Genomic DNA, 24,271 nt, shown 5'->3' with positions numbered 1-24,271 from the left:
GCTGACCAGTGCAGTATGGCTAAATCGTTGAGTGGATAACAGTGTTGAATGTTTAGTGTGAACACCACCAAATGGACTGATTTCAAAACATGTTTCACATATCTATCCTGCCTAAAAGGTCTGTGCATCTTTCAAGCATGATGTGACTCAAGTTGCCTGCTGGTCAAAGTGTTTCTCTTGTAATAAATAAACAGACAGCATGTGTTGCATGGAGGAGCAAGACCTTCTCTGATTTATGTCATGTGCGGTTATTGGTAATCACAAGCAGTGTTTACAGTCAGGTATATGACCTTTTTTAATAAAGGGTGTTGTAATATTGAATTATTTAATTTGTCTCTTTTATTGATGCATATAGATTTTTTTTTCTGTATATATTTGATTCTGAATAATGTTTAACTACTATACCTAATCATATGTATGTTATATTCTATTTTCCAAAAGGTGAAACATCCATCTTCATAGATGTACAGTATTTAACCCAGATAAGTTCTTCAAATATGTCCACCCAGAGACGTGAAAATGATAGGGACATGATAATGGTGACACCCTTTTTTGAACTACTTTTTAGTTATCTGGTTAAAACATGCCGTACAGTGTGTTCTGTAGGGGCAGCATGAATACAGATAAAAAAAATTCCAGAGCCTGCCCCCAAACAGCAACCTAATGACATAATTTAATTACAGACATTTTAATTTATTAGTTAGATGATTCATACTTTCTAAATCTTGACCTTTATTTGCTTCCAAAAATGCATTTTAGAATAGCTCTAATAATGGAGGTGTAAAGTAATTGAATAATAATACTTCACTGCTTAAGTATTTTAGAGTGTAACTACGACTGTTAAAACAGAATTATTGCATGTTTAGACTGTTAAAACAGAATTCTTGCATGATTTGTAAACATGCAAGAATTCTGTTTTAACAGTCTTAGTTACACACACACACACACACACACACACACATATATATTACAATTTCAAATAGTTTTTAAACGGATTATGTCTTATAAAAAAAATACAAAAAAGGTATTTTTATTCTAACAGGCCAAGTAATCATGTTCGAACTATCCTTTTATTTAAGCAACAATTTATTTGTTTTATTAATTGAGATTATCTCAAATAAAATAAAAAATAAAAGTAAATAAATAATCTCTTCTGTCTGGTCTAAAAAGTCTATTAACAATCTAAGAAAAGTGTTTACTTTTTAATGTTAAATAATGAAGTTCAATTAATTGTGGATACTTTTGTTTACTTTTCCTCATATATTTTTGGCTTAGTCTTTAGACTTTAATTGAGTAAATTTCTTGACATTGTATCTGTACTTAAACGTATGTTCAATTTCTCGGTATATTTTACACCCCATGCCTAATACTAATACAAATAAATAGGAAACCATTTACGTTACAGTGCAACGGGGAAGCGGTGTTAATGTACATGTATCGAAAGAAAGTGCTTTTAAATGATTAACGATTTAAATGATTAACTGAAAAATACTCATAGTAGCTATTATTATATATTTTGAGTCTGATTATCAAAATGTACTAGATATTTTATATACATAAACCTTTCGATTAATGAGTTTCTCTTCATTATTTACATCCATTCTTACGCACGTTCCGCCCTCAGACGCAGTAGGGTGGGATCCATTGAAATCAACCAATGAGAAAATCTTAACAAAGGTACTGTAGCGTCTCGTCCAATCAAAATGCAGTACAGGCGTGGCTTCCGTGTTACACTCCCCCGACGTCACGCGCATTACTGTCCAATCGGATTTCCCGTGGCGTGGACACCGCCAAGCTCAGTTTTACAGACCCAGAGAGGGAGCAGTTTCTACTGTGTGCTCCTCTTCATTCAGATCTAGACTGTTGAAGGCGGATGCAACCGACCGTAAGTGAGACAAGCGGGGGCTTGGAGTCCACGCAGACGAGCTTGACCGATGTTTTCGATCTTTAGAATTACTCATTGCATAAAAAAGTTGTCGTTTATCTGCGTTTGAAAATGATAAGATAATTTGCCATGAAATAAGTGCGTTTGCCAGCAAAACCGGTCAGTAACCTCACCGTGTATCTATATAACGTTACAATTATACATAACGGCATCTATGATCGTTATTCTGTGAACCTCAGTCCGGTTTAATTATCACGTAACGTTATATGTGAAATATTGAAACTGTTTGTCTCGAATGGCTTGTGTTAGCCGACAAGCTAACCCATGTCAAGTGCCTCTGTCAGTGGAGTGCAATGGTAAACCCTTAATGATCTCTACTCGCATTTGGCCATTGCACGAAAAAGTTACCAAACCAGACGTGTAGCAAACAATAATATGTAGATCCTAGATTGATTATATTAAAGCTGCCCAGATGACCTCGATTTGAGTGGAAGTTAGCTTACCAGCTCGCCTGGTCGCTAGCTAAACAGCTTCATCACATTCGCTCTAAAGCGTGTTTTAAATACTTTCAATTAAAAATGAAAGGGTTGTTGTTGTTTAATTTGTATTAACTGAGGGGTTTATTATCTAGATGATAATTAGTTTAGGTCGTCATAAGGAGCTGTCACTTCAGCTAGCAGGCTATTAAAGCAGCACTGCATGATGGCTTTGCTTTAGCTTCCATGTAAAATGGCTGCCAGGCATTAAACCAAATCCATCCTGCTAGTTATGTTAGTTAGTAAACAATAAAGTCAAATTTTGAACGATTGTTTTCCATTTTTGAAGAACTGTCTGTCGTCTAAACACATGCTGTAGCGAAGCCAATGAATTTATACCCTCCAGCAGAATTGTGTTATGACTCTCAGCTCTTGCTGAATATAATGGGTCTTTTCTATATACTGTTCCTAAGATAAAATATAGAAACTTGTTGTAAAAGAAATCTATAATAGTCGTTATTTTCTGAAACCATGCACGAGGATTTCACAGTTGCCATGCGTCTTTTATGTGCATGCTTATAACATCCGCATCCATTTTGGGTTTCATGAATGTGCCCCGATCTTACAATCAAACATCTTCTAAATGCAAGCTCGTTCCAAAAGGATGACCATTCACTGCACACGGGTTTTATTTGTCATATTATGTGATTTATCTTTGTTTCCTGTTTGAGAGATGGGCTTCAGACCTCCTCTTCCTCTGTCCTCTTGCTAACTGGCTATGCCAACAAAAACAGCACCTAAGAAGGCAAAGGGCTTCAGGACTGTAAGTTCAGAGGAAAGTTTACACACTTCATTTCCAGATGGCCATTTAAGTCCGATCCGTTCGCAAAACGGTACGAGCACATGCACAATACTCGATCTGGACGCATTTAAGCAGAAGGGGTACGTTTTGATCACATTTAGACCAGGGTTTCGGTGCAAAACGTGTTTGAAAGGCAGCTAGCTAACTGGGCTAACACGCTTTATCATAGGACATACTGCTTCGATTGTGCATTATATATGATGCGGAAAGTATAAACGAATAAAATAATTTTCGTTCTGCTTTATGCGTTTACGTGGTTTTTATAACTTGGGACACTGTTCATATTTCCTATATTTAAGGGCCCATTGCTTTTGCAAAAAAAGTTACTTAAATCGACAGTAACTGTTGCATATAGATGCCTTTCAGAAGATTGCATGCGGTTTTTGAGTGCACGAGTTGAAATTTCGATGTTTAAAGAGATGGAAAGATTCGTCGAGGTCTTTTGTCTGGTAATATAAGCTGCACGAGTGCTGGAAGAAAATCGATGGGCCTCGTTTTCATCAACTATGACTGTGTCTCAATACCTTGTGAGCTACCTACCTAGACAGCATTTTAAATGAAGTGAACTGTGTGGTAAAGAGCCCAGATCTTCGTGTATTCACACTGTCCTTGGGCTTGAAAGAGGACATCAATCTCATTTTAGCCCACCTTACCTGTGACAGAGTTTCAGTCCATTTCACACACACTAGCAAGAGTGCTGTTGTGCAGAATATCAGCATATGACCAGAATATCAGATGATTGCAAGTTTACTGTACTGTTGCATAAAAACAACATCATAAAGGTAATCAGTATCGAGTCAAAGGAACCAAACCATCAGGTGTTTTATACAGGTCATTATTATCTAGTAAAACATTTATTTTTTTCTTTGAATATCATAAAATATGTATGCTTAATCGAATAATATTTTGATATGAAAATCTATGTAATGTTTACGTAATTATACCTATAATAATAAGAATATAAATGTGCTGAACCTTTGACGTTTGAACCCCTCTATAATGCCTAATTATGTTTCCTTGGTGGTTTTCAGACATGCAGACACTTTTTTTTTTATTATTATTATTATTATTTTTTATTACATTTATTGTGATAATTTATGTAGCATTTTGCATGAATCCTGGTCCTGTTTTGTTCGGGGAGCGGTTTGGCATGAAGGCAAACCTGAAGTCTATCTGTCTGAACTGTTCTTCTGTGAATCTGTTCATAGATCAAAAACCACCCAAAACTGAGATCTACTTGTTTGAAATCCCATTGATCATTGAATCCTTTTGGCGGTTTTTGCAAATGAAAACTTTCCTCATTAGTCACTTTCTCTGCGAGCAACAAAGATTTGTGTAGTAACCTTGGTTACTGTCTTCAAGTGTCCTCCGCTTTTGTGCCAAAACAGTTTCATTTCTGTTTCAGAGACATTTTGTTGTGGAAATTTGGCTCAGGGTTTTCAGCTAGACCAGGCATCTATTCCTCAGCCCCTGGGAACATGGCCAAAGATGTAAGTGTTCTCTAGCTCTATTAGATGTAATCGACTGAAAATAGAGTGGAATTCATTGAGATGATGGTCATCTTGTTCTCCACAGGCTGGTCTGATTGAGGCCAATGGGGAGCTGAAGGTCTTCATTGATCAGAACATGAGCCCTGCCAAAGGTAAGAGGAGCATTAAGAGTTTGTGAAGATAATGGTGCACTGCATCAGCAGCTACATTTTTTGTAGATATTCAAGAATATTTGATCCTCCAGTAATGCTTCACAAAAGCCCAAAAACCTGTTTGACCTTACATAGCACTGCATTAAGATGTCCTCTGTGAATAATACCCTTGCAGGTGTGCTGTCTTTGGTAGCGGTGCATCCACAGTCAGTGGTGGTTGGAAAACAGCTGTTGCCAAAAACCTTGGGCCCTTCCAACGTGAACATTGCGCCACACATGGTAAGTTTTGAATGCCGTTTGATTGCATAAAACACTGAAATGTAAGATCACATAAGCAGTATTCACACCGCACTCAACTCTAATTCGTTTTTCAGGTTTAATCTCCCATCTTTCCACACTCTTAAACAGCCAATGCTTTAATAGGATGTGTTTGTTCTAACATTGTTTCCGGTTTTATCAGTTACTTTTACAGGGCTCAAAAAAAGCAAAAGGCTGTTCTAAAGATGTTGTGAATGTTTTGAAAGAAGTCTCTTATGATCGCCAAGGTTTTATAATATTATGAAATATTATAAAAATCTAAAATAGTTTTTCTTAATTAAATTATAAACATCTTAAGATGTCTTCTGTCTCACATGTCTTCAACAATCTTTTTTTAATATGCTGATTTGGTGCTTGAGAAACAATTATTCTTATTTTCATTGTTGAAAAGAGTTGTTCTGCTTAACATTTATTTGTGATTAATGAAAGTATGAATTTCTTTTAAAACAAAAGGATTCTTACTTGCCCAAATATTTCAAATAGAAGTGTATATCTTTAAGGCTCTGAAAAGCATATGCTATTATATAGCAGTATATGGTTTTCACTAAACAGTTTTTTTTTTTGCTGAATGGCCTTTTTATGCCTTTAGTTTTACTCTATGATAGCCGTAAACGTCATTGGTCTATTGAGCCAAACATTACTGATTTAATTTTCTATCCATTTTAACAGTTGCTTACATGATCAAAAATGTAAGATCATCGTGTAGGAAACTCAACCTTTAGCGAAATTGGGCAATTCACATTTCTGTCAATTGGCACGAAACTTACTTTGGACATGGGCCAGTGTTTTATGCATATTAGCTAAAGTCATGATGTTGAACACACACCATCTCCTGAGCGAAGAATGAGAGTCATTTGAATTCTGATCCAGCAGGTCAGGGTGAATCAGATTTCCAAGAATGGTTATGTTTAGTTCACAGTTTTATTAATCCACATGGCGCAACACGCAGTAATCACTGAAGGAGTGAGGTACAGTATATCCTTCAGGGATGGGAGCCAGCTTTGAGATTACAACTGCTTTAATATATCCAAGGGATGCTGCTTTTAATTGCTGGAGAGAAATTGAAGCAGGCATCCCATAACAACTAAAAAATTTAACTAACTAGTTTAGAAGAGAGGAATTGTTGGCTCGTTTAACTGAGGCTTGCTGTTTAGCCACCTGCATATTCACAGCAGCTGTTGTTAATTCCTTGCCATATGTCAGTGAGAATTGGAAAAATGTCATGTGGCCAGCATAAAAAAGAAACATGTTAGTCTGCATTCGTCGTAGTTGAATAAATGTTCACCTTCCTTAACCTCACACATTTTTCATTTAGAATTCATCATAGTAAAGATCTGTTTAATATCCAGATACTTTGGTAGCAAGCATTGTTTGCTCTTACTGTATGTTTGCCGTATTGTCTCCTAAACCACAGGTCATCAGCACACCTCAGAGGCCCAGTGGCTCCAATGTAATCCTAATGAACAGCCCACACACACCCAGCTCTCAGTTTATCACCCAGAGTCAACCATCGGAAGCGTCTCCGTGGTCCTCGGGGTAAGTCTTACTTGAGCAGGCTACTTCAGAACATGTAATGACATTTCTATTTCAGAAATGGATTCAGTGCTGCATTTCTGGTCTTGAATGCTTTGTATTTTTGTCTTTGTATTTAAAGAGAAAGTTTGATAAATAACTTTTTTATAGCTTGATTATAATTGTGTAAATAAGTTTTGTTGTTGCTACTTTTGTTATTGGCTACAGTAAGAATAAGACAAACACAAAAAGACAAAAACAATTAATGATTTTAAGGATGGAACAAAATTATAATTTAATTATTTTTTATTGTTTACATGGAATTATAAAAAAAAATATGAATTAATAAATAGTAGTAATTATCATTATATCCAGTCATTTACATAACATGACTTAAAATCTCAGATAAGACACCCAAGATATAAATTTTTACCATCAGGAGAAATTTCCCCAAAGTGTCCAAGTGTCTCAAAATCCACTTTCCATTGAACAGATTTTGCTGGACTGTATTAATTCTACTCTTGTGAGAATTATTCTGTTGATACTTTTGAAAAGGTTTTCAATTAAGTAAATCCAAATCTAATATGAAGTTTTTTTTTTTGAATAAAATCTTAATCTTAAACCTCTTTAGTTAATTATTTAGTTTATTATTATGGCTTTAGTATTTAAACTTCAAAATCGTAGAAAAATATTACATGAAATTTGCATTGATGGAAATCGGCTTTGTTTTTTCTTCCAAGAAGTACCACGCTGGCACTATAGAACCTTTTTATAAGGAAAATTCCCAGAAAGCAGCAGTTTTTCTGTCATCTAGCATAATGTTAAATATTGTGCAATTATTTGGTTTTTGTTCCGCTTTTCCTCAGAAAGCGGGGTAAGAAGGGGGAGAAGAATGGCAAAGGCCTCAGACATTTCTCAATGAAGGTTTGCGAAAAGGTCCAGCGGAAGGGTGTCACAACCTACAACGAGGTCGCTGATGAGCTTGTGGCTGAGTTCAGCTCTGGTGATAATCATATCTCCCCTAATGATGCGGTAAGCCTCTTCCTGTGGCTAGGCATTGATCCACAGCTTTGTTTGTTGTGTGCAGAAGACGTGCAGCTCTTTAAACCGATTAAAGAGTTGCTTATTCACATTTATCTTCAAAGAATAGTGCTTCACTTTCAGTCTGTCGTCCCTTTTCAGCATGTGTATGACCAGAAGAACATTCGGCGGCGTGTGTACGATGCACTCAATGTGCTGATGGCCATGAACATCATCTCGAAAGAGAAAAAAGAGATCAAATGGATTGGCCTGCCCACAAACTCAGCTCAGGAGTGCCAGAACCTGGAGGTGGAGAGGCAAAGACGTTTGGAGAGAATCAAACAAAAACAGTCGCAACTTCAAGAACTCATCTTACAGGTGAGAAGATGCTCTTTTGTCTTAGAAGAGTTATTTTGACAAGAGAACTTGTTTTGAAAGTGCATTTGTTTCAATTGCAGCAAATTGCCTTCAAGAACCTTGTTCAGCGGAACCGCCAGAGGGAACAACAGACAAAAAGACCCCCACCTGCCAACTCGGTCATTCACTTGCCATTTATCATCGTAAACACCAGCAAGAAAACCGTCATTGACTGCAGCATCTCCAACGACAAGTATGAAATCAGCAGCCAGACCATTTAGGCTTTTGGGAACCTGACTCGAGTATCAGAGATCCTTACTTACACACACCTTTTCTCATTGTTTGTGATCAGGTTTGAGTACCTCTTCAACTTCGATAGCATGTTCGAGATTCATGATGACATTGAGGTGTTGAAGCGCATGGGCATGGCTTGTGGTCTCGAGGTGGGCAAGTGCTCTGCTGAGGACCTGAAGACAGCCAGAAGCTTGGTGCCCAAAGCACTGGAGCCCTATGTCACAGGTTAGTACCAGCTGGTCACCAGAGTATCGTCAGAGTAGAAATATGAAGATTTGTGACTGTAAAGGTCACATGTTTCATTTGATGGGTATTTTTGCGTGCAGAAATGGCGCAGGGGCCTATCAGTAATGTCTACATGACGGGGGCTTCGTCTGCTAACGGAGGCCGCTATCATGTTGGGAGGTGAGTTTCTTTTCAACTTCCAGTTGTTCATTGATAAAATGGAGTTGGAAATAAGAATAGCTAGTTATTCAGGTTACATTATGACAGTTCCCAGTAATGTACTATTGTTAAAAAATTTGGTGCATTAAATTGATCAAAAGTGACGGTGGTGATACATTTTTTTATAAAAGATTTGTCAAATAAATGCTGTTATTTTGAACTTTTAATTTACCAAAGAATCCTGGAAATAATTAGGGATTTTACACTGGCACAGTAGAATGATTTATAAAGAACCATGGGACACTGAAGACTGTCAGAGTGATACAGAAATGAAGTTACAGAAGATAAAGAAAACGAAGTAGTGTGACATTTTTCTGTATTACCAGGGCTCCATGCTTGCTTTTTTTTTTAGGATCACTTGTGCTTCTAGTTAAAAAAAATGTATGAGCACATAAAAAAAAAATCGTTAGCGCCCTGTAATCAGCCAATAATTCTGGTAAAAAAAAAAAAAATTAGCCTTTCTATTACGGAGTGATAATTGACTCCTTAAAGTGATTTACAGGAAATTTTTGTAATGTAATTATTGCATTTTTTCTAATATTAAAAAAAAGTCATCTTTAATGTAAAAAAAAAAAACTTTTAAAATGTATTAAAATAAAAGAATAAAACGTTTAATAAGTGAGCAATCAAATGAAATAAGTATTTAAATTAATTTGGTGGCACAGAAAAACACAAAAGTGGCTAGTAGAGGTGTATTTTCAGAGGCTCAGAGGTGGCATGTGTGCAAATAAATCAATAAATTCCTGTAGCAAATAATGCTACTAGGGGGCAATTTCAACATCTAAAATGAAATATTCAGAAGTTGATTTGTAAATGAATGCCCAGAAAGAAATCAATGCTGTGCAAAGCCAAAAAGTATGATAAAGAGTAGCTAGACCTTGTCGACACTGGCATAGTCAATTTGGCCTTTGTCCAGTACTCTCTATGCAACAAGGTATGTCCAGGACAAAGGGCCTTGGACCATTCCTGATAAGAATTCCATTATTTTAGAGGGGTGAAAAGCCTGACTGCATAATAAATGAAAAACATTTTTTTAGACTGATTATGTGTAGTTTAATTTTTGGAGTACTTTTTCACACTTTCTTTTCTAACAGGTATAACAGTGTGTTGTATTTCAGCGTGTTTCACTTTCCTCTGTTTCTCTGACAGTGACGGTGGGGCAGACGGCACGATGGCCTCCAGTTCAAACGGCTCTCGGGTGGAGACCCCCGTCTCTTACATGGGCGAGGACGATGACGACGATGATGAATTTGACGAAAACGATGACGAGGACTAAGCCCGTCCTCGTTCAGCCTGTCCTTCGTGCACAAGTTCTTCCAGCTGCCGAGGATAAATCAACCACATCGCTCTTTTTCCCTCTTCTGTAACTCACCCTTTCTTTCACTCTCTGTCTGAGAAGGGCATTGAAGAACACGGGCTTTAATAGGATGAGTTGTTTTCATCCTCATCTTTCTGAGCTCAGGACAAGCCACATCATCACAGGCTGTGTGCTCTGCCTGCTGGGAACGCTAGTTTTCAGCTGAAGGACTTTGCTGAAGTTTAGAGGTGTCGCAGCGTTCCTACTGGATGTCATCATGCGTGACCCTCTGATACCTTCCCTCCTGAAGAAACCCCCACTTGCGTACAGCGAGCTGTTGGATAATGTTGTGTGATCTTTGTGTGAAGTAGTTCTCTTCTGTTTTTGAATGATCTTTTTGTTGTTGTTGTTTTTGAACTTGCTGGCTTGATTTGCATTCTGATGATTCGGAGACTAATGAATCGAAGAACCTACAAAGCCGGCTGCTATTTTTTTGCCCCATGGAGGGGCAGGTGTTTGGACGTGTGGACTCTTTTCGTATGTTGACCTGATTTCTTGCAGGCTTTTTTTGTAGAATCTCTCTCTCTCTCTCTCTTTCTCTCCTCCCGTGTGTGTGTTCAGCTCCTCGGCGTTCTGCTTTTTTTGGAGGACTCTGAGAAGTGTCTTTTTTCGTTTCATTTGTTCTCTTTTGGTTTCCGAGCTTCAAACGCCGACCTGGCCTAGAGACACTGGAGGACATCGGAGAAACCAAACTACCTTAAAGCAGTTATAGACATATAAAATGCTATTAAGATTTGATTTCTAGTGTCCTCTCTCCGTGTCAGAAATACATCGAAGCGTGTAAGATTATTGTTGTGTATTAAAAAGGTCTCTCTCGACTTCCCTTTAAAAAAAATGTCCTTAAAAAAGAAAAAAAAGCTGAATCCTTGTACCGACTCCTCAAAGTAACTTTTCTGTAATCTAATATAAGTTTCAAATTTAAATATAAAGAATGTTTTAAGATTCCAAACTCGTGTTTATTTGCGACACTAATGTTCTACTACTAATTTCAATAAACTTTATTTTATATACGTGCCTAGTGTGACTAGATCTGCGTTCAGGAAGTTTACATGGCAAAATGTGTTCGAATTCTTTCCCCATAGTGTTTGAGACACTGTTGGTGCCTCTTTTTAGTTGAGAATATTTGTACTATTAGAGAATGTTAAAGCGGTGATTTCCAGACATGGGAAAGTAATAGACATATCTATTTTAAATTATTTTTCTTGTTTATGCTCTCCTCTGACATGTTTTGGTATTATATTGCTCACTGGGAGTGTTTTATCACTGTAAGTGGAGAGGTTTTGCAAATTTCAGATTTTTGTCATGTTCCCAAGTATGACAGAACAGTCCCTGTGTGATCCAGAGTCAAGCCCCCTTCAGGACACTCCTTCCTGTCATTTCTTTCTTTATTATTCTGTTTGCCACAGCTGTAAACAAGTCCTTCTTATTCCCTGAGTGAAGTCTCCCAGGAGCTTGTCTTTTTTTCAAAGTTATTTGAGAGACCGTTAGCTTGGGAACTGTTTAGACGAGCCTAATGTCAGTTTGTCTTTTTGTTTTCACACTTTTCCTCGAGGGTGACTTTATTAAAATAGGATTTGTTGTTGTTTATTATCTTGTCTTGTCACATACACTATACTTATTTACTTATGTGATGGCTAAGCTGAATATTCAGCAGCTGTAACTATAGGCTTCAGTGTCACATGATCTATCAGAAAATCTATGCTGAAAAATATGCTGATTTTGTGCTCATTATTATTATTTTTTTAATTTTGAAAATGGTTGTGCTGCTTTAATATTTTCCTGGAAACAAAATTATTAATTTATAATTAAAATACAAGTTTAGTATAGTTTTAACAGAAAAAGCTTTAGAATTTATCATGTTAATGTAGAAAATCTTGTAATATAACGTTTGTTTGTTTGCTGGTTTTTATTGTATTCGTTATACTTATTTTTAAATTGTTTTAGCCATGATAATAGCCCAAGATGCTGACATGGCATTAAATAAATACCACTACTACTATACCATAATTATTAAAAGACACTAATAATTTACTTAAAGCAAAAGTTTTATTGACCACAAGCTTTTGAACTGTAGAGTAGATTTAGGAAGAAGATTAAGACTTCGCACCATGTTGCAAATGCAATACAATTTTAATAACCATTTACAATGATAGTATTAATGATTATACATAATACATTGGGGAACAATTTTTTTTTTTTTTTAATTCACACTAAAAGCTAAATTTATTTCCAACTCAAACTGAGAAATAAAAAATTACTGTGAGATATTTAAAATAAGAAACTGACCATTTTGTCACATTAAGTAGACATATAAAGTGACAATAACAAGTATGAAATTGCATAACTTAAAAAATATATATTTATTAAATTCTGAAACAAAAAGGAGCTTCATGTAATAAAAAAAATATATACATGAAGAATCACTTTCTTTTTTTTATCCCCCCCCCAATCATTCCTTGCAATTTTGCAGATGGCCAACAGGTGGAGAACCTTCCCTTCAATGTTGGGGCTGCACGACTCATTTAATATAATTTGCAAGTCTTGCTACACATCATGTTGTTGGTTCTCCCTCTTCTCCTCCCTCATTTGGGCTGACGTCCTTGCAGTGGCCTGGTAGATCCTTACATCCTCTTGTGGGATCTCATCCAGCAATGTGACATTAAAAACTTTTTTAAAGTTTTCAATGAAGCACAGGTCAGATTGAAATCGCACCTGTTGGAAATGAAACATTGACAACCAACGGGTCTTATAAAAGAGGCTACCTCACAGTTAAAGATATAGAGTTAACATGTTAGCTATGGTTTAATGGAAAAACATAGAGCCTGACCTTATTTGCCCACAATAGGGTGGTTCCTGGCTTACAGAAGTACTGCATGGTGATCATCAGATCCTCTAGAAAGTTGTGATGATAGACCACGTCTGCACAAAACACATAGTCATAATTGTAGATGGAGCTGGGGAAGTCACGTCTCACATCCTGACCCCAGACCAGAGCCGCCACCTGAGGTGTGTATCTGCAGCGACCCCGTGTGTTGCGGGAGAGGTTAAAGTTCAGGTTTGACAGGACATCGGGTAGATCTGTGGCTGTGACCCAGGCACCTTGATGTGGAAAAGGTGTAAGTGAAAATAAATGGTAACTGCAAACAAATCATTCAAATAAATTGACCTTTGAACTTCCACATCATCACTTTCATGAACAGAAAAAAAGAGATGTAAGTTTAAGTACCCAGTAAACTAGCCACTATGGACACCAGTCCTGTTCCTGCTCCAAGTTCCAGCACTGCTTTATCCAGAAGATCAACCTGCTCCCGGTTCTTTTCCAAATACTTACAGAGCGCTACAGCCTGTGTGCACATACATACATACACAAGTAATCTTTGCAAACTTCACAAAACTCTTGAACACTTAAAGGCTTTACACACTTGAAACGGTTATCCTTGCGTCATTCTAAACCCCATAGAATCTTGGGTTATGATGCTTCACACCTCACACTGTTCATCATTTAGCTGGCATTAACAATTAATGCACAGTAATTGTAAGATGACATTTCACATTGTACTTTCTTAACCATCTAGTGCTCTTTATATAAAACAAAATATATATATTTAGAAATGTTCTTTATCGTAATGGTATGAAACTTGTTAAAGGTTTTAGCATAAAAAAACGTAATGGACATGAAACAAATTTCATCTGGTGAAAGGTTTGGTACTGCATCTAAACAAAATCTTACTGAAAGCTTATGTATATATTTTTTTTTTTTTAGATATCAACCTCAAATGTGGAACACAGTATTTGTATATTTTTGACCCTCACAGTTTTAGAGTGAAACATGGTTCGAGGTTTTACTCTAAAAATAGGCCTACGTACTTCATATAAATTTCAAGTGCTTTTGTGGATTTTACTTTTTGATCCACTCTAATTTTTTTTTTTACTTTAGCTAAAAATCGCATAAAAAGAGACCTTTTAAAAAAATCTAAGTCTGTGCTCAAAAGCATTAAAGATTTAAAACCCTTTATGTGGCAAATTTCATTTTTAGATCTCTGCTCAAAAAGTTAACACCTAACATAATGAATGGGTTACTAATGCATACATATAATTTAGAATCATTAAATACCCTAAAATACAAAATATTAAAAATAAAATAAACCTTTTTACGTTCTAATCTGCATATTTATATTTATATGTATATCTAACGTGTCTTGGACAAAGATGACGCATGGCCGGTTTATGTAAATGTTCTTCAGATTACATTCTCAGGTTACTGCAGACTGTATTGAAGAGTTTTTTCTAAATGGTCTTTTCATACTATAAAGCTGGAACTACTGTTGAAATACAACACGCGGATTTTCTGTGACTGTCCAAAGGACGGTTTCTCTACCAGGAGTTAAAGGCGGAGTTTAGAACGACGATAACCCTTGGTTAAGCGCAGTGTGAAGATCTGTTCTCACGCCTGGCCAGATGACCGCTCCAAAAGAGTCGAGTGACTCTCGGATGTTGATCTCCTGCCCGGTGAAGGAAAAGGTTTCGTTGCCAAGCGAATAGAAGACAGTGGGCTCCCAGGCATTGCGCCTGTTCAGTGCCTCCTTCTTCATGTCTTTACAGTCCATATCCTCTGAAAAGAGCACCAGTAAGATGTGTCATTGCAATTCAGTCACTGTGTATTTACTGATCTAGGGCCAGTTGCATAAAATTTGCCTCTATGTTAAGTCAGTGTCTTAAGTACAAGTTTGACCAGCTAGCAGTTAGCCAAAGGGTAATCAGTCTTTATTTTTAATCTAAGCTTTTATGCAACTCAATAAAAATAATAATAATAATAATAAAATGACCAGTCTTAAAGAAAAAAAATAACTGAATAACTTTTAAAACTGGTGTTAACCTTTTATGCAGCCGGCCCCTGAACACCTGCATGCACATAGACCTACACCTAAATATAGTGGGATCCAAAGGTTTAATACTACATTAAACCTCTGGGATAAAAAAAAATGAAGAAGAAAATTTGTTCACAAGTAGTGGATGACCGATATGTGTTTTATGTTCTTGGAAAGCAGGGGGGCCGATGCCGATATTTGAAAAATAATAAATATCAGCTGATATATCGGTCGACCACTATTCACAAGTACTATTCACAAGTCCAAACACACTTTCGTGACATTTTGTAACTATTTAATTTTTTTTTATAAAATTTGTGGCTAAATCTTATGAATTCATGTTATTTATGGTTTTGTATAATCTGCTGACAGTATAGGTTTAGGGGTTGGCACTTCATGCATGTGTTTTATTTTTTTATCGTAAATTTCTATTAGAACCGCAAAACACCATACAAATTCATACTAAACTGCCAACTTGTAAAATTGTTTTCTCATGAGATCAGGTTGTCCAAGTCTTTGAGGTAGAGTCTAATCAAATCTTAAGTATTTTGTCATATACGGGCAAGTTTCAGGTACACAACCATTTTGCCTGATATTTTTATCTAAAGAAGTAAGAGAGTTTACAATAGTTAGTTCACTATTACACCACTATGGTAATAAAAAATAAATCAAATATGTTGCATAATAATTTTACTATCATATTGCTCCCATATCTCAATCTTCTGCTTATTTACCTTCTTCTGAGTTGTTTGGTGGTGGTTTAACAGGGTCAGGCTGCTTCACGATTCCTTTTTTCTGCACATTTAGACCTGGCCTTCCTTCGATCTCCATTATGGAAACAAGCCCAAATGTCTTCACACTCAATACAGCTATTGTATTGGAAAATTTAATTTTGAATTCCCAATAAAAAACATTCTATAACAACATCTACTTACACACATTTTCCCTAGAAGTTATTGAATTAATGTAGCACAAAAAGTAAGTAAAAATTTCATGCACAATTAATTTGAATGTAAAGTAGTTTCAATAACAAAGCAGTGAAAAGGAAATCAAACACTCTCACAAACATATAGAAACAGACCTGAGACTTTAAAGTTGACATCCTCAGGGCATATTGACTTTTATAAAGAAGCATCTCTCTGCTCCTCCCATGGAAGAACTGGGCTAAATGTGCCGTTAGTTATGAGAGAGAGAGAGAGAGAGAGTGCTACAGTGTCAAAGCTACTTAATTCCACAGCTCAGAGTGCAATCCTCTCCTCAGGGAACACTGATCCCTCTCACTGGTTCCTGTGTTTTTGAGTTTGTGGAAAACAGACAGAGATTTAGACTAAGAATGTGTGGGGAAAAGATGGCTGTAGGTATTTATGTTTGTGCACATGTTAACTTCACCAGGAGCCAGTTTTTTAATATCTTACGATGCACATGAAGGCATATCCCTTTACCCACAGCCTGGGCACAGCTCTGGCAGATATACTGTGGCCTCTGGGATCTTGGAAGCTGCAGCTGGGGTCCAATAACCTGTGCAAGCACAGATGGTAAATTAAGGATGACAAACATTTTACTGCAAGTGTAGGATGACCTAACGGTCAGTTTTAATAGCTGGGATGGAATCAGACATCAGAAATAACCTGAGACTGGACTGACATAGAAAACATGATGTCTGGCAAGACTGGCATATTAAAGCAGAGGCTTTTTAGAGTGATTTTACCATTGGGTTTATGTGCCTAAAACATGTTTATAAAACGAGTTCAACATCAGCATGATACAGTGTTCACAATAAGCACAATGTTTAATCAATTCTTGAATTTCTTGATAATTTACTCTCCCCCATGTCATCCAAGATGTTCATGTCTTTCTTTCATTAGTTGAAAAGAAACTAATGTTTCTCTATGTAGTGGACTTTAGACCAGCTGACTGAAGGTCCAAAGTGCAGGTTCAATTCAGTTTCAAAGGGCTCTACACAATCCCACCCAAAAATAAATAGATAAATAAATAAAATAAAGTAAAATCAATGGGGGTTCTGCCTGTTGGGTCATTTTATTGGATTGTTTTTAATATTTTTACCCAGGTACTGGGTCGTCTTTCTTCAACTAGGTTGCTGGATCATTTTTTAATGCTGGGTTATTATTCTTTTTTTCGACCCAACCTCTGGGTTGAACTCGTCTCAGATGAAACAACCAAGCTGCTGTGTTACAGTTAGTGCGCTGTCTTATTGAGTCATCTACAATAAATGTATATCTATAAAGGTTTGTATACATTTTATTTAATTGATAAAGTCTTTATTGTGCTGTAAATTGTATTATTTTACGCAACACAGCATAAGGACGAGATGCCATTCAGTTGCGTAATTATCTTTTTTTTTTTATATAATCAAGGCCACCAAAGAGTTTAGCATTTAATTTAATAATTATTATGCATCTATTTAACCATTAAATTTATGTGAAATGCCCTTCATGTACACAAGAATCCACAGTTGTATTCCAAATGACGTTCAATACACTATGCTTATATCATGTATTGGCACATTAATCTGAAGGACAAACAGCAATTGCAAATTACAAACAAACTATTATGTTCATCCAAAAGGAGAAAAAAAAAAGAGAGTACTCCCTAGTCCCCTTGCATGGTAAACTAATTTTACACTCTGGGATTATCATGTCTGTCAGTTTTAGGCCATGTTTAATCAGACACCTGGGATGAGAGCATAACGTCTGATTAACACTCCCGTTGAAGCTGTAAACACAGACCTTGCTGTATTACATTCAGGTCTATAATACTTCTGAGAACAGTAATACTGCTGAAACATGGCTGAGTGATCATATCAAATTGATGTATCAGGGATGAAACATCTGTACCATCTAAAGCAAATAGAAAAAACTTTAATAAGGTGGAATTTAGGTGGAATTCTCATCATTAGTGTAATATTTGGTTCATACACATGCACATATTTGGATCTAAAGTTAAACAAGAGGCCAGGAAGATGACAAGTATTCATTTATGACTGAAATGGTTGGAGTGGCTTTGGTTTAGTACCTGCAAATCCTTCACTGACACTCAGTAGTGAAAACACAGCTGCTGAAGTCAAATGGAAAACTGACTCAGCCATGGAGAACAATATGTTGTGCATGCCTAAGTAAGCTTCAGCCTCATATCTTACAGAGTGTGTCAGACAAAGTGTGAGAGGGGGCGTTAATCTTTTGATATTCTGATAATAGTATCTATATGAACCTTTCTGGAAAACCGTTGGCTTTAAAGATTCTAGAAGATCCTCTGATCAACTGATTCTCAGCATCCGTGGTATGACCATTAAGACCAAACGCTCAAAAAAAAGAATACATTTTCCAAAAGCAGAAGTTTAATATTTGATCTCTAGAAAGAACTAGTATATCTGTACTAAAGTTCTCTTTTTTCTCTCTCGTTAGAAGTGTTAATATTTATCCTAGAAGTAAGGCATTCGTTGTTGGATTTCTGAGAAACATGTAAACACTGTGACTCTGTAGTATTATCTATGGGAATTTAACAGATCTGGTCTCTATAGTCTTGAGTCCAGGAATCAAAATAGACTTGCAAATGTTTTATTCTCTTTTTAAATGTAAAAGTCTGTTTGGTGATGCTAGTAGTACAAAAATGACACACTTTACCTTTAAAACCTCTAGCATTAAGTGAATTTTTATGACTGTCCCAGGGACCATTGCTGGCTTCACAACAAATGCGTGTGTCAGACCAAGTGGCTCTCTATGAAGGTATTTTTGATTCAAAACAACTGAACACCTGTGGCAGTGCGATTTGTAGTTGTAGAGAAAAGCCACACATGTGTATCAGTAAATTTGAAGTCACAGAGTGAAATGTTTTAAGAGATGCAAACCTGTAGCCTTTTTTTCTCTCTCACAAACACAACACAACAGTTACACCTTCTCAAATTCTTCATTGCAGGTGCACAAATCCTATTCTACAAATCACACATTTAGAAACTCGTACGCTCACATTTTTGAAACAATTGTTGCAGTGAATGTGGTGCAAAACGCATTTACACACCCGCATCAAGAAATGTGAAGTCGTGGAGAAATGTTGAACATCCGCAAATCAGTACGTGAATTCATCAAATGAGAGTTGCACACTTGTAGAATATTTTCTCAGAAATGTCTTGTATATTTTTCTAACACAAACACAAAGTACATAACTACAGCTGCTTGAATCTGCTGCGATGAATCTCAAACACTGTTTTTCGCTTTCAAGCGACAAGTTTCGCGCTCTCCCTTTTGCACCGAGATATTTGGTTCAAAAGTGATTTGTGCATCTGTAGAGGTAGTGGGCGGGACTGTTTAGAGATTACAGAATTTCAGCCAATCAGAAGAGCTACTGAGCCAGTAGATATACGCCCCAAACAGTTTTACGCCCCTGTTGTTCCTCATGCGTCCAGTAGGGGGAGGCTGCAGACTTATGACCTACTGTAAAATGTATTATTTATATTTATTTATAAACTGTTTTTATATACAGGAGACTGACTGATATATGATGTTGTGAATTTATATTAAGTTATATTTAGATATTAACCATATTCAGGCCATTAGACATACAGTACTGTGTAATCATATGGATCCTAAATGAAATATTTGCTTTACAATTCACAATTGCTTGTCATACAGCAACAAAACATGTCCTACATAGCATTTTATGAAGACCAACACAATTTAACCATTTTCTAAAGTTCCAAGGGTCATTTAAAAGAAAGACAATATTGTTGTTCACAAAAAAATATATTTATTAACACCATGACTTGGTTATTTCTTAACAGCATGACTCCTGTAGATGACTCTCCTATGGCTTGCCACTCTTCTTTAATTGTTTCTTTATCTTGCTGTCAAAGTGATCCCACTCACTGATAAAAATAAATAGAAAAGCAAAAGTTGTATAGTGGTAGAAACAACGGTTATTTATAAATAATGGCAGGGTGTCATGTTTCCATTTTTTTTTCATTTATAGGATCCTTATAGGATCCTTACAGTACCTTGCGTCAATGACAGGTCCTCGAAGGAATTTCTCCTCAGCCTCCAAGATAGACACGTTTCACAACAGCAAGAGCACAGATGATGGACTACCAGAGAAAGATTTATCACAGCCCAAATAAGCCAAGCATCATTTTGCATTTTTTTTTTTTTTACAACAAAATCAAAAGTGCCTTTTCTATATTAAGCACAAAACTATTATTTTATAGCAATGATCTAACATTATGAATAAACTATTTGACATTAAAAACAATGTGAATATGACACCATGCAGAGCACAACTAACACACAAGACCTACCTCTGGAAAAGGGACATCCATAATGAATCTGATCTGGTCACTGTGGGTGTGTGTAGGTGTGCCATCCAAAATTGAAGTCATCTGAGTGTAGATAACATCAATTCGCTCCTGATCTTCAATGAACAATATTGATGGAACACTTGGAAAAAGTGTCAAGTCACTTTGATTTTTTTTTTTTTTTTTTTTGTCCATTGAAGATATACTGTGGTTAGTTAAGTTTGAGTCAGACAGAACATCTGACTCAATCAAGTACTTTTGCCTCTCGAAATAAACTGACCCATCTTTTGAATTGATATCGCTATTCTTTCTTATTTAATTGATCAATCTTTTATAAATAATAAATGTTGCATCATTACACAATACAATCAACAACAATTACTTTAGCAGATTATTTAACATACCTCATCCGTATCGCTTCAACAAGGTCTGCTGCTATCATACATATAGATATGGTCTGCTGTTCTTATAAATGACTGGGCTCATATACTAATATACTGCCTCCCCCTACTGGACGCATGAGGAACAACAGGGGCGTCAAACTGCTTGGGGCTATATCTACCGGCTCAGTAGCTCTTCTGATTGGCTGAAATTCTGTAATCTCTAAACAGTCCCGCCCACTACCTCTACAGATGCACAAATCACTTTTGAACCAAATATCTCGGTGCAAAAGGGAGAGCGCGAAACTTGTCGCTTGAAAGCGAAAAACAGTGTTTGAGATTAATCACTGAAGATTCAAGCAGATGTAGTTATGTACTTTGTGTTTGTGTTAGAAAAATATACAAGACATTTCTGAGAAAATATTCTACAAGTGTGCAACTCTCATTTGATGAATTCACGTACTGATTTGCGGATGTTCAACATTTCTCCATGACTGCACATTTCTTGATGCGGGTGTGTAAATGCGTTTTGCACCACATTCACTGCAGCAATTGTTTCAAAAATGTGAGCGTACGAGTTTCTAAATGTGTGATTTGTAGAATAGGATTTGTGCACCTGCAATGAAGAATTTGAGAAGGTGTAACTGTTGTGTTGTGTTTGTGGGAGAGAAAAAAAGGCTACAGGTTTGCATCTCTTAAAACATTTCACTCTGTGACTTCAAATTTACTGATACACATGTGTGGCTTTTCTCTACAACTACAAATCGCACTGCCACAGGTGTTCAGTTGTTTTGAATCAAAAATACCTTCATAGCTCTCTCTTTATCCCATAGATGATGCATAGAAACATGGGAATCCTGGCAGTCCTGGCCAGATGATGGGATGGAAAACAGCCTGCATGGTAGGCTCATGGTGATGAGAGCTATTAGCGTACCAGCGCCTGCCTAAAGCCTTTGTGAAGCTTTAGTGTAAAGCTCTGTGAGGATTTAACATTGAGTGACCTTTCAGTTAACAGCTAAATGAGTCAACAATTGGCATAAAAATAACAGCCTTAGATACAGTAATAAAATACATAAAAAAGTCACTTTTATTGTATATGATTTTACAGCTTGATTTAAACATACAGTAGAAGTGTTCAAAAGGATTGTTTTAGCTAGTAAACAACAATTAAATGCTATATTAACCAATCTAAATGAAACAGTTGAGGTATATAAACATGTTTATTCTTTTTTTTTTGTAAAAATACAAGGCAAATTGACTTAAACATCAGTTGATAACTCTTATAAATGAATCTTTAAAAAATTGCAATAATGTTTATTATTTACACTTTTTTCATAAAAGTTACTGTATAGCAGGTTAGGTTAACCCTCTGTCTGTTTAAAGTGGACAGGAACAGATGAATGGTTTGGGAATTGTGCATGGTGCATCATTGAACGCCAGATTATCTGAAAATAGACAAAGCTTTGTTAAACTGGTAAAGACAGATAAGGAAAAAGAGGAAAGCGGCGAAAGAGTTAACGGATTTTATATATATATATATATATATATATATATATATATATATATATATATATATATACACTGTATATTTCCTTTAGATTATCTGTGATGAATGCAAGTTTTTGTAAACTGTTGTTCAGTAGAAACACTTACACCACGTCTCTACACAGTTCTCATGCCCTCCAGCATTATTGGGTTCTCCAACAGCCCAGCCATTATAGAGCCAGTGCGTTCCATCCAACCACATGAAATTACGTGTCTGTCAAAACAGTAGAGTGACTTACTAGAGGGACAGAAATGGTGGTGAAATTAATAAACCATGCAAAAAAAAAAGTGAAACACTACAAAACAAATAAATACATTAAAGATTCTCCATCCTCCAACCCATGTGCGAGTGCGGCCGCCATTCCGATCCATTAGCCTCCCTAGTTCTCCAAGAATGTAGCTGCTTGACACAGAGGCCAGGTGGCCATTATAGCAGATGGACTGACAATGGAACTAAGGAGAACCATAGTTGTTATAAAGTGAAAAGAAAGGAGAAATACAGTATAGTGTCATTAATAAGTCAGTAAGTAATTAGTTAAACAGTTATTATTATGTCAATAATATAGTACATTTATTAAAACATACTGATATGTTTTATATGACATTCATACCTCAGCTTGATAGGCGTTGAGGTTTACTCTGAAATACTGGTAACATTTGCCCTGTAGGACAACTCCTCTACAAGTCCCCCATCCTGTGGACATATCACCACACTACAATCATCATTCCATATCTTACATTACACAACACATCTGCTTGATAAATGCAGCTGTTCACAATGACCCTAAACATGCAGTATTCAGACCTGTTTGCTGTTTGTACACAGTGGCAAAACTAATATCATCTGAGGTGGCTTACCATTCTGTGTCATTCGACTTTGCCTCCCAGGGTCCATTTGTATTTCTGGATTTTCATCCATTATATAGTCAGCCTGAAGTGTAGGCTCTTCCTTTACTAGATTTTCTTCTTTTTCATCTTCCTCTTCTGTATTAGTTTCAGACTCTAACTCTGGTATGATGTTGCTGTCCTTCTGAAAGTCAGTTATTTCCATCTCAGGCTCTAGTTCTGTCTCTAGCATCTCTTCAGTCAAGTTATCTGCCTCTAGCACAAGTTTCTCCAACATCGCTTGTGTCTCTTCTGGTAATCTTTGTTCTTCTATTGTTTCTGGCTCCAGCAGCACTGAATCAGGCTCCAGACGTGAATCTACAACAGCTTCATCCTGCACCAGAGGACCTGCTTCTGCTTCTGTGTGCTCTTCATTCGGCTCTTTTTCAACCACTGGTACCTTCACCACTGGATCTGGAAGCTTCTCATCCTGAACTGGTGGACTGGCAAAAGCTACAGAAGCTAATGATCAGAAAATAATAATGTTAATCGATCTAGAGATTTAATTTAATTATTTAGCACAAGATTTTATTTAACATTAAGCTTGTTAGATATTGTAAGCTTTCACCAATAAAGACTACTTCAATAAAGTAGAAGATATTTTGTTAAAGATGCATGACAAAAAATATGTTGTTCAAAGAGTGACCCCCAAGTTTTAAAAGTAAGGATGCACTCATTATTCAACTCTTAAAAGACCAAGATTTTACAAAAATATGCAAGTAAAAAATAAAAACACTTATTAACAGAAAGCAGCTTTAAATGCACCAAAAATTGAAAATAGGACACATAGTAAACTATTAACTGTATGTTTGAATGACATATAACTAGAGCACAGATCATACCTGTTATGGTGAGAACCAGCAAGAGGAATTTTCTCATTTTGTCAAAAATCTCCAAAGAATTACTTTCTGCAAGAAGATGATTTGATAATAAATCAACATCAATCAATTATGTTCATTTTCACTTAATTACGTTTTTATTGACTGTAATTCACAAAAGCCTTCTTCATTTAAAAAAAGACTGGACTACTCTAAAATAAAATGTTATTTATATCAACATCACCGAATCAAGCAAAATACATTATTTACACCAACTGCATTTAAGGGTTAAATCATGAACTGCAG

At 36.2% G+C, this 24,271-nt stretch overlaps 2 protein-coding genes and 2 long non-coding RNA genes across 7 annotated transcripts; 1 reads left to right on the top strand and 3 right to left on the bottom strand.

The window, feature by feature from the left end:
* The first annotated feature begins 1,821 nt into the window (after positions 1–1,821).
* Positions 1,822–10,086, top strand: LOC113108473 (transcription factor Dp-1-like). Of its 3 annotated transcripts, none has more exons than XM_026271627.1 (11): positions 1,822–1,885; positions 4,629–4,713; positions 4,799–4,865; positions 5,041–5,144; positions 6,598–6,719; positions 7,562–7,727; positions 7,878–8,093; positions 8,174–8,325; positions 8,425–8,591; positions 8,693–8,771; positions 9,960–10,086. In XM_026271627.1, exons 2-11 carry the CDS (start codon positions 4,702–4,704, stop codon positions 10,084–10,086), a joined length of 1,212 nt encoding a protein of 403 aa, XP_026127412.1. In that variant the 5' UTR covers positions 1,822–1,885; positions 4,629–4,701. The 3 variants fall into 3 exon arrangements, with proteins under 3 accessions (XP_026127412.1, XP_026127414.1, XP_026127413.1); XM_026271629.1 differs by lacking the exon at positions 1,822–1,885 and adding an exon at positions 2,854–3,184; XM_026271628.1 differs by lacking the exon at positions 1,822–1,885 and adding an exon at positions 3,117–3,254.
* Positions 10,087–12,619: 2,533 nt separating this feature from the next.
* On the bottom strand, positions 12,620–16,766 carry LOC113109317 (protein-lysine methyltransferase METTL21C-like). 2 transcript variants are annotated; one of them, XM_026272934.1, is made up of 7 exons: positions 16,451–16,766; positions 16,117–16,322; positions 15,770–15,904; positions 14,616–14,779; positions 13,394–13,511; positions 12,995–13,266; positions 12,620–12,879 (listed from the first exon to the last, which is right to left on the bottom strand). In XM_026272934.1, the coding sequence occupies exons 3-7, from the start codon at positions 15,864–15,866 to the stop codon at positions 12,712–12,714; spliced, it is 819 nt and encodes a 272-aa protein (XP_026128719.1). In that variant the 5' UTR covers positions 15,867–15,904; positions 16,117–16,322; positions 16,451–16,766; the 3' UTR covers positions 12,620–12,711. The 2 variants fall into 2 exon arrangements, with proteins under 2 accessions (XP_026128719.1, XP_026128720.1); XM_026272935.1 differs by having other exon boundaries at positions 16,117–16,469.
* A 3,122-nt stretch (positions 16,767–19,888) lies between these two features.
* On the bottom strand, positions 19,889–20,362 carry LOC113109316 (uncharacterized). The gene is made up of 3 exons (XR_003292936.1): positions 20,341–20,362; positions 20,044–20,130; positions 19,889–19,914 (listed from the first exon to the last, which is right to left on the bottom strand). It is a non-coding gene; the product is annotated as an uncharacterized LOC113109316 (long non-coding RNA).
* A 1,700-nt stretch (positions 20,363–22,062) lies between these two features.
* LOC113109315 (uncharacterized) lies at positions 22,063–22,599 on the bottom strand. Its single transcript, XR_003292935.1, has 3 exons — positions 22,578–22,599; positions 22,371–22,476; positions 22,063–22,162 (listed from the first exon to the last, which is right to left on the bottom strand). It is a non-coding gene; the product is annotated as an uncharacterized LOC113109315 (long non-coding RNA).
* Positions 22,600–24,271: the final 1,672 nt, after the last annotated feature.

Source organism: Carassius auratus, chromosome 9, assembly GCF_003368295.1.
Source record: "Carassius auratus strain Wakin chromosome 9, ASM336829v1, whole genome shotgun sequence".
Classification (NCBI taxonomy): domain Eukaryota; kingdom Metazoa; phylum Chordata; class Actinopteri; order Cypriniformes; family Cyprinidae; genus Carassius; species Carassius auratus.
Note: the sequence above shows the minus strand (reverse complement) of the source record. Positions and strands in the feature narration are given on the sequence as shown.

Coding starts and splice junctions, on each gene's coding strand:
- LOC113109317 (XM_026272934.1), bottom strand. CDS start 15,866: ATGGAGATCGAAGGAAGGCCAGGTCTAAATGTGCAGAAAAAAGGAATC. Junction 13,267..13,393: donor CATAGTGGCTAGTTTACTGG/GTACTTAAACTT, acceptor TTCCACATCAAG/GTGCCTGGGTCACAGCCACA. Junction 12,880..12,994: donor CCCTATTGTGGGCAAATAAG/GTCAGGCTCTAT, acceptor CATTTCCAACAG/GTGCGATTTCAATCTGACCT.
- LOC113108473 (XM_026271627.1), top strand. Junction 6,720..7,561: donor GCGTCTCCGTGGTCCTCGGG/GTAAGTCTTACT, acceptor GCTTTTCCTCAG/AAAGCGGGGTAAGAAGGGGG. Junction 8,772..9,959: donor GGCCGCTATCATGTTGGGAG/GTGAGTTTCTTT, acceptor TTTCTCTGACAG/TGACGGTGGGGCAGACGGCA.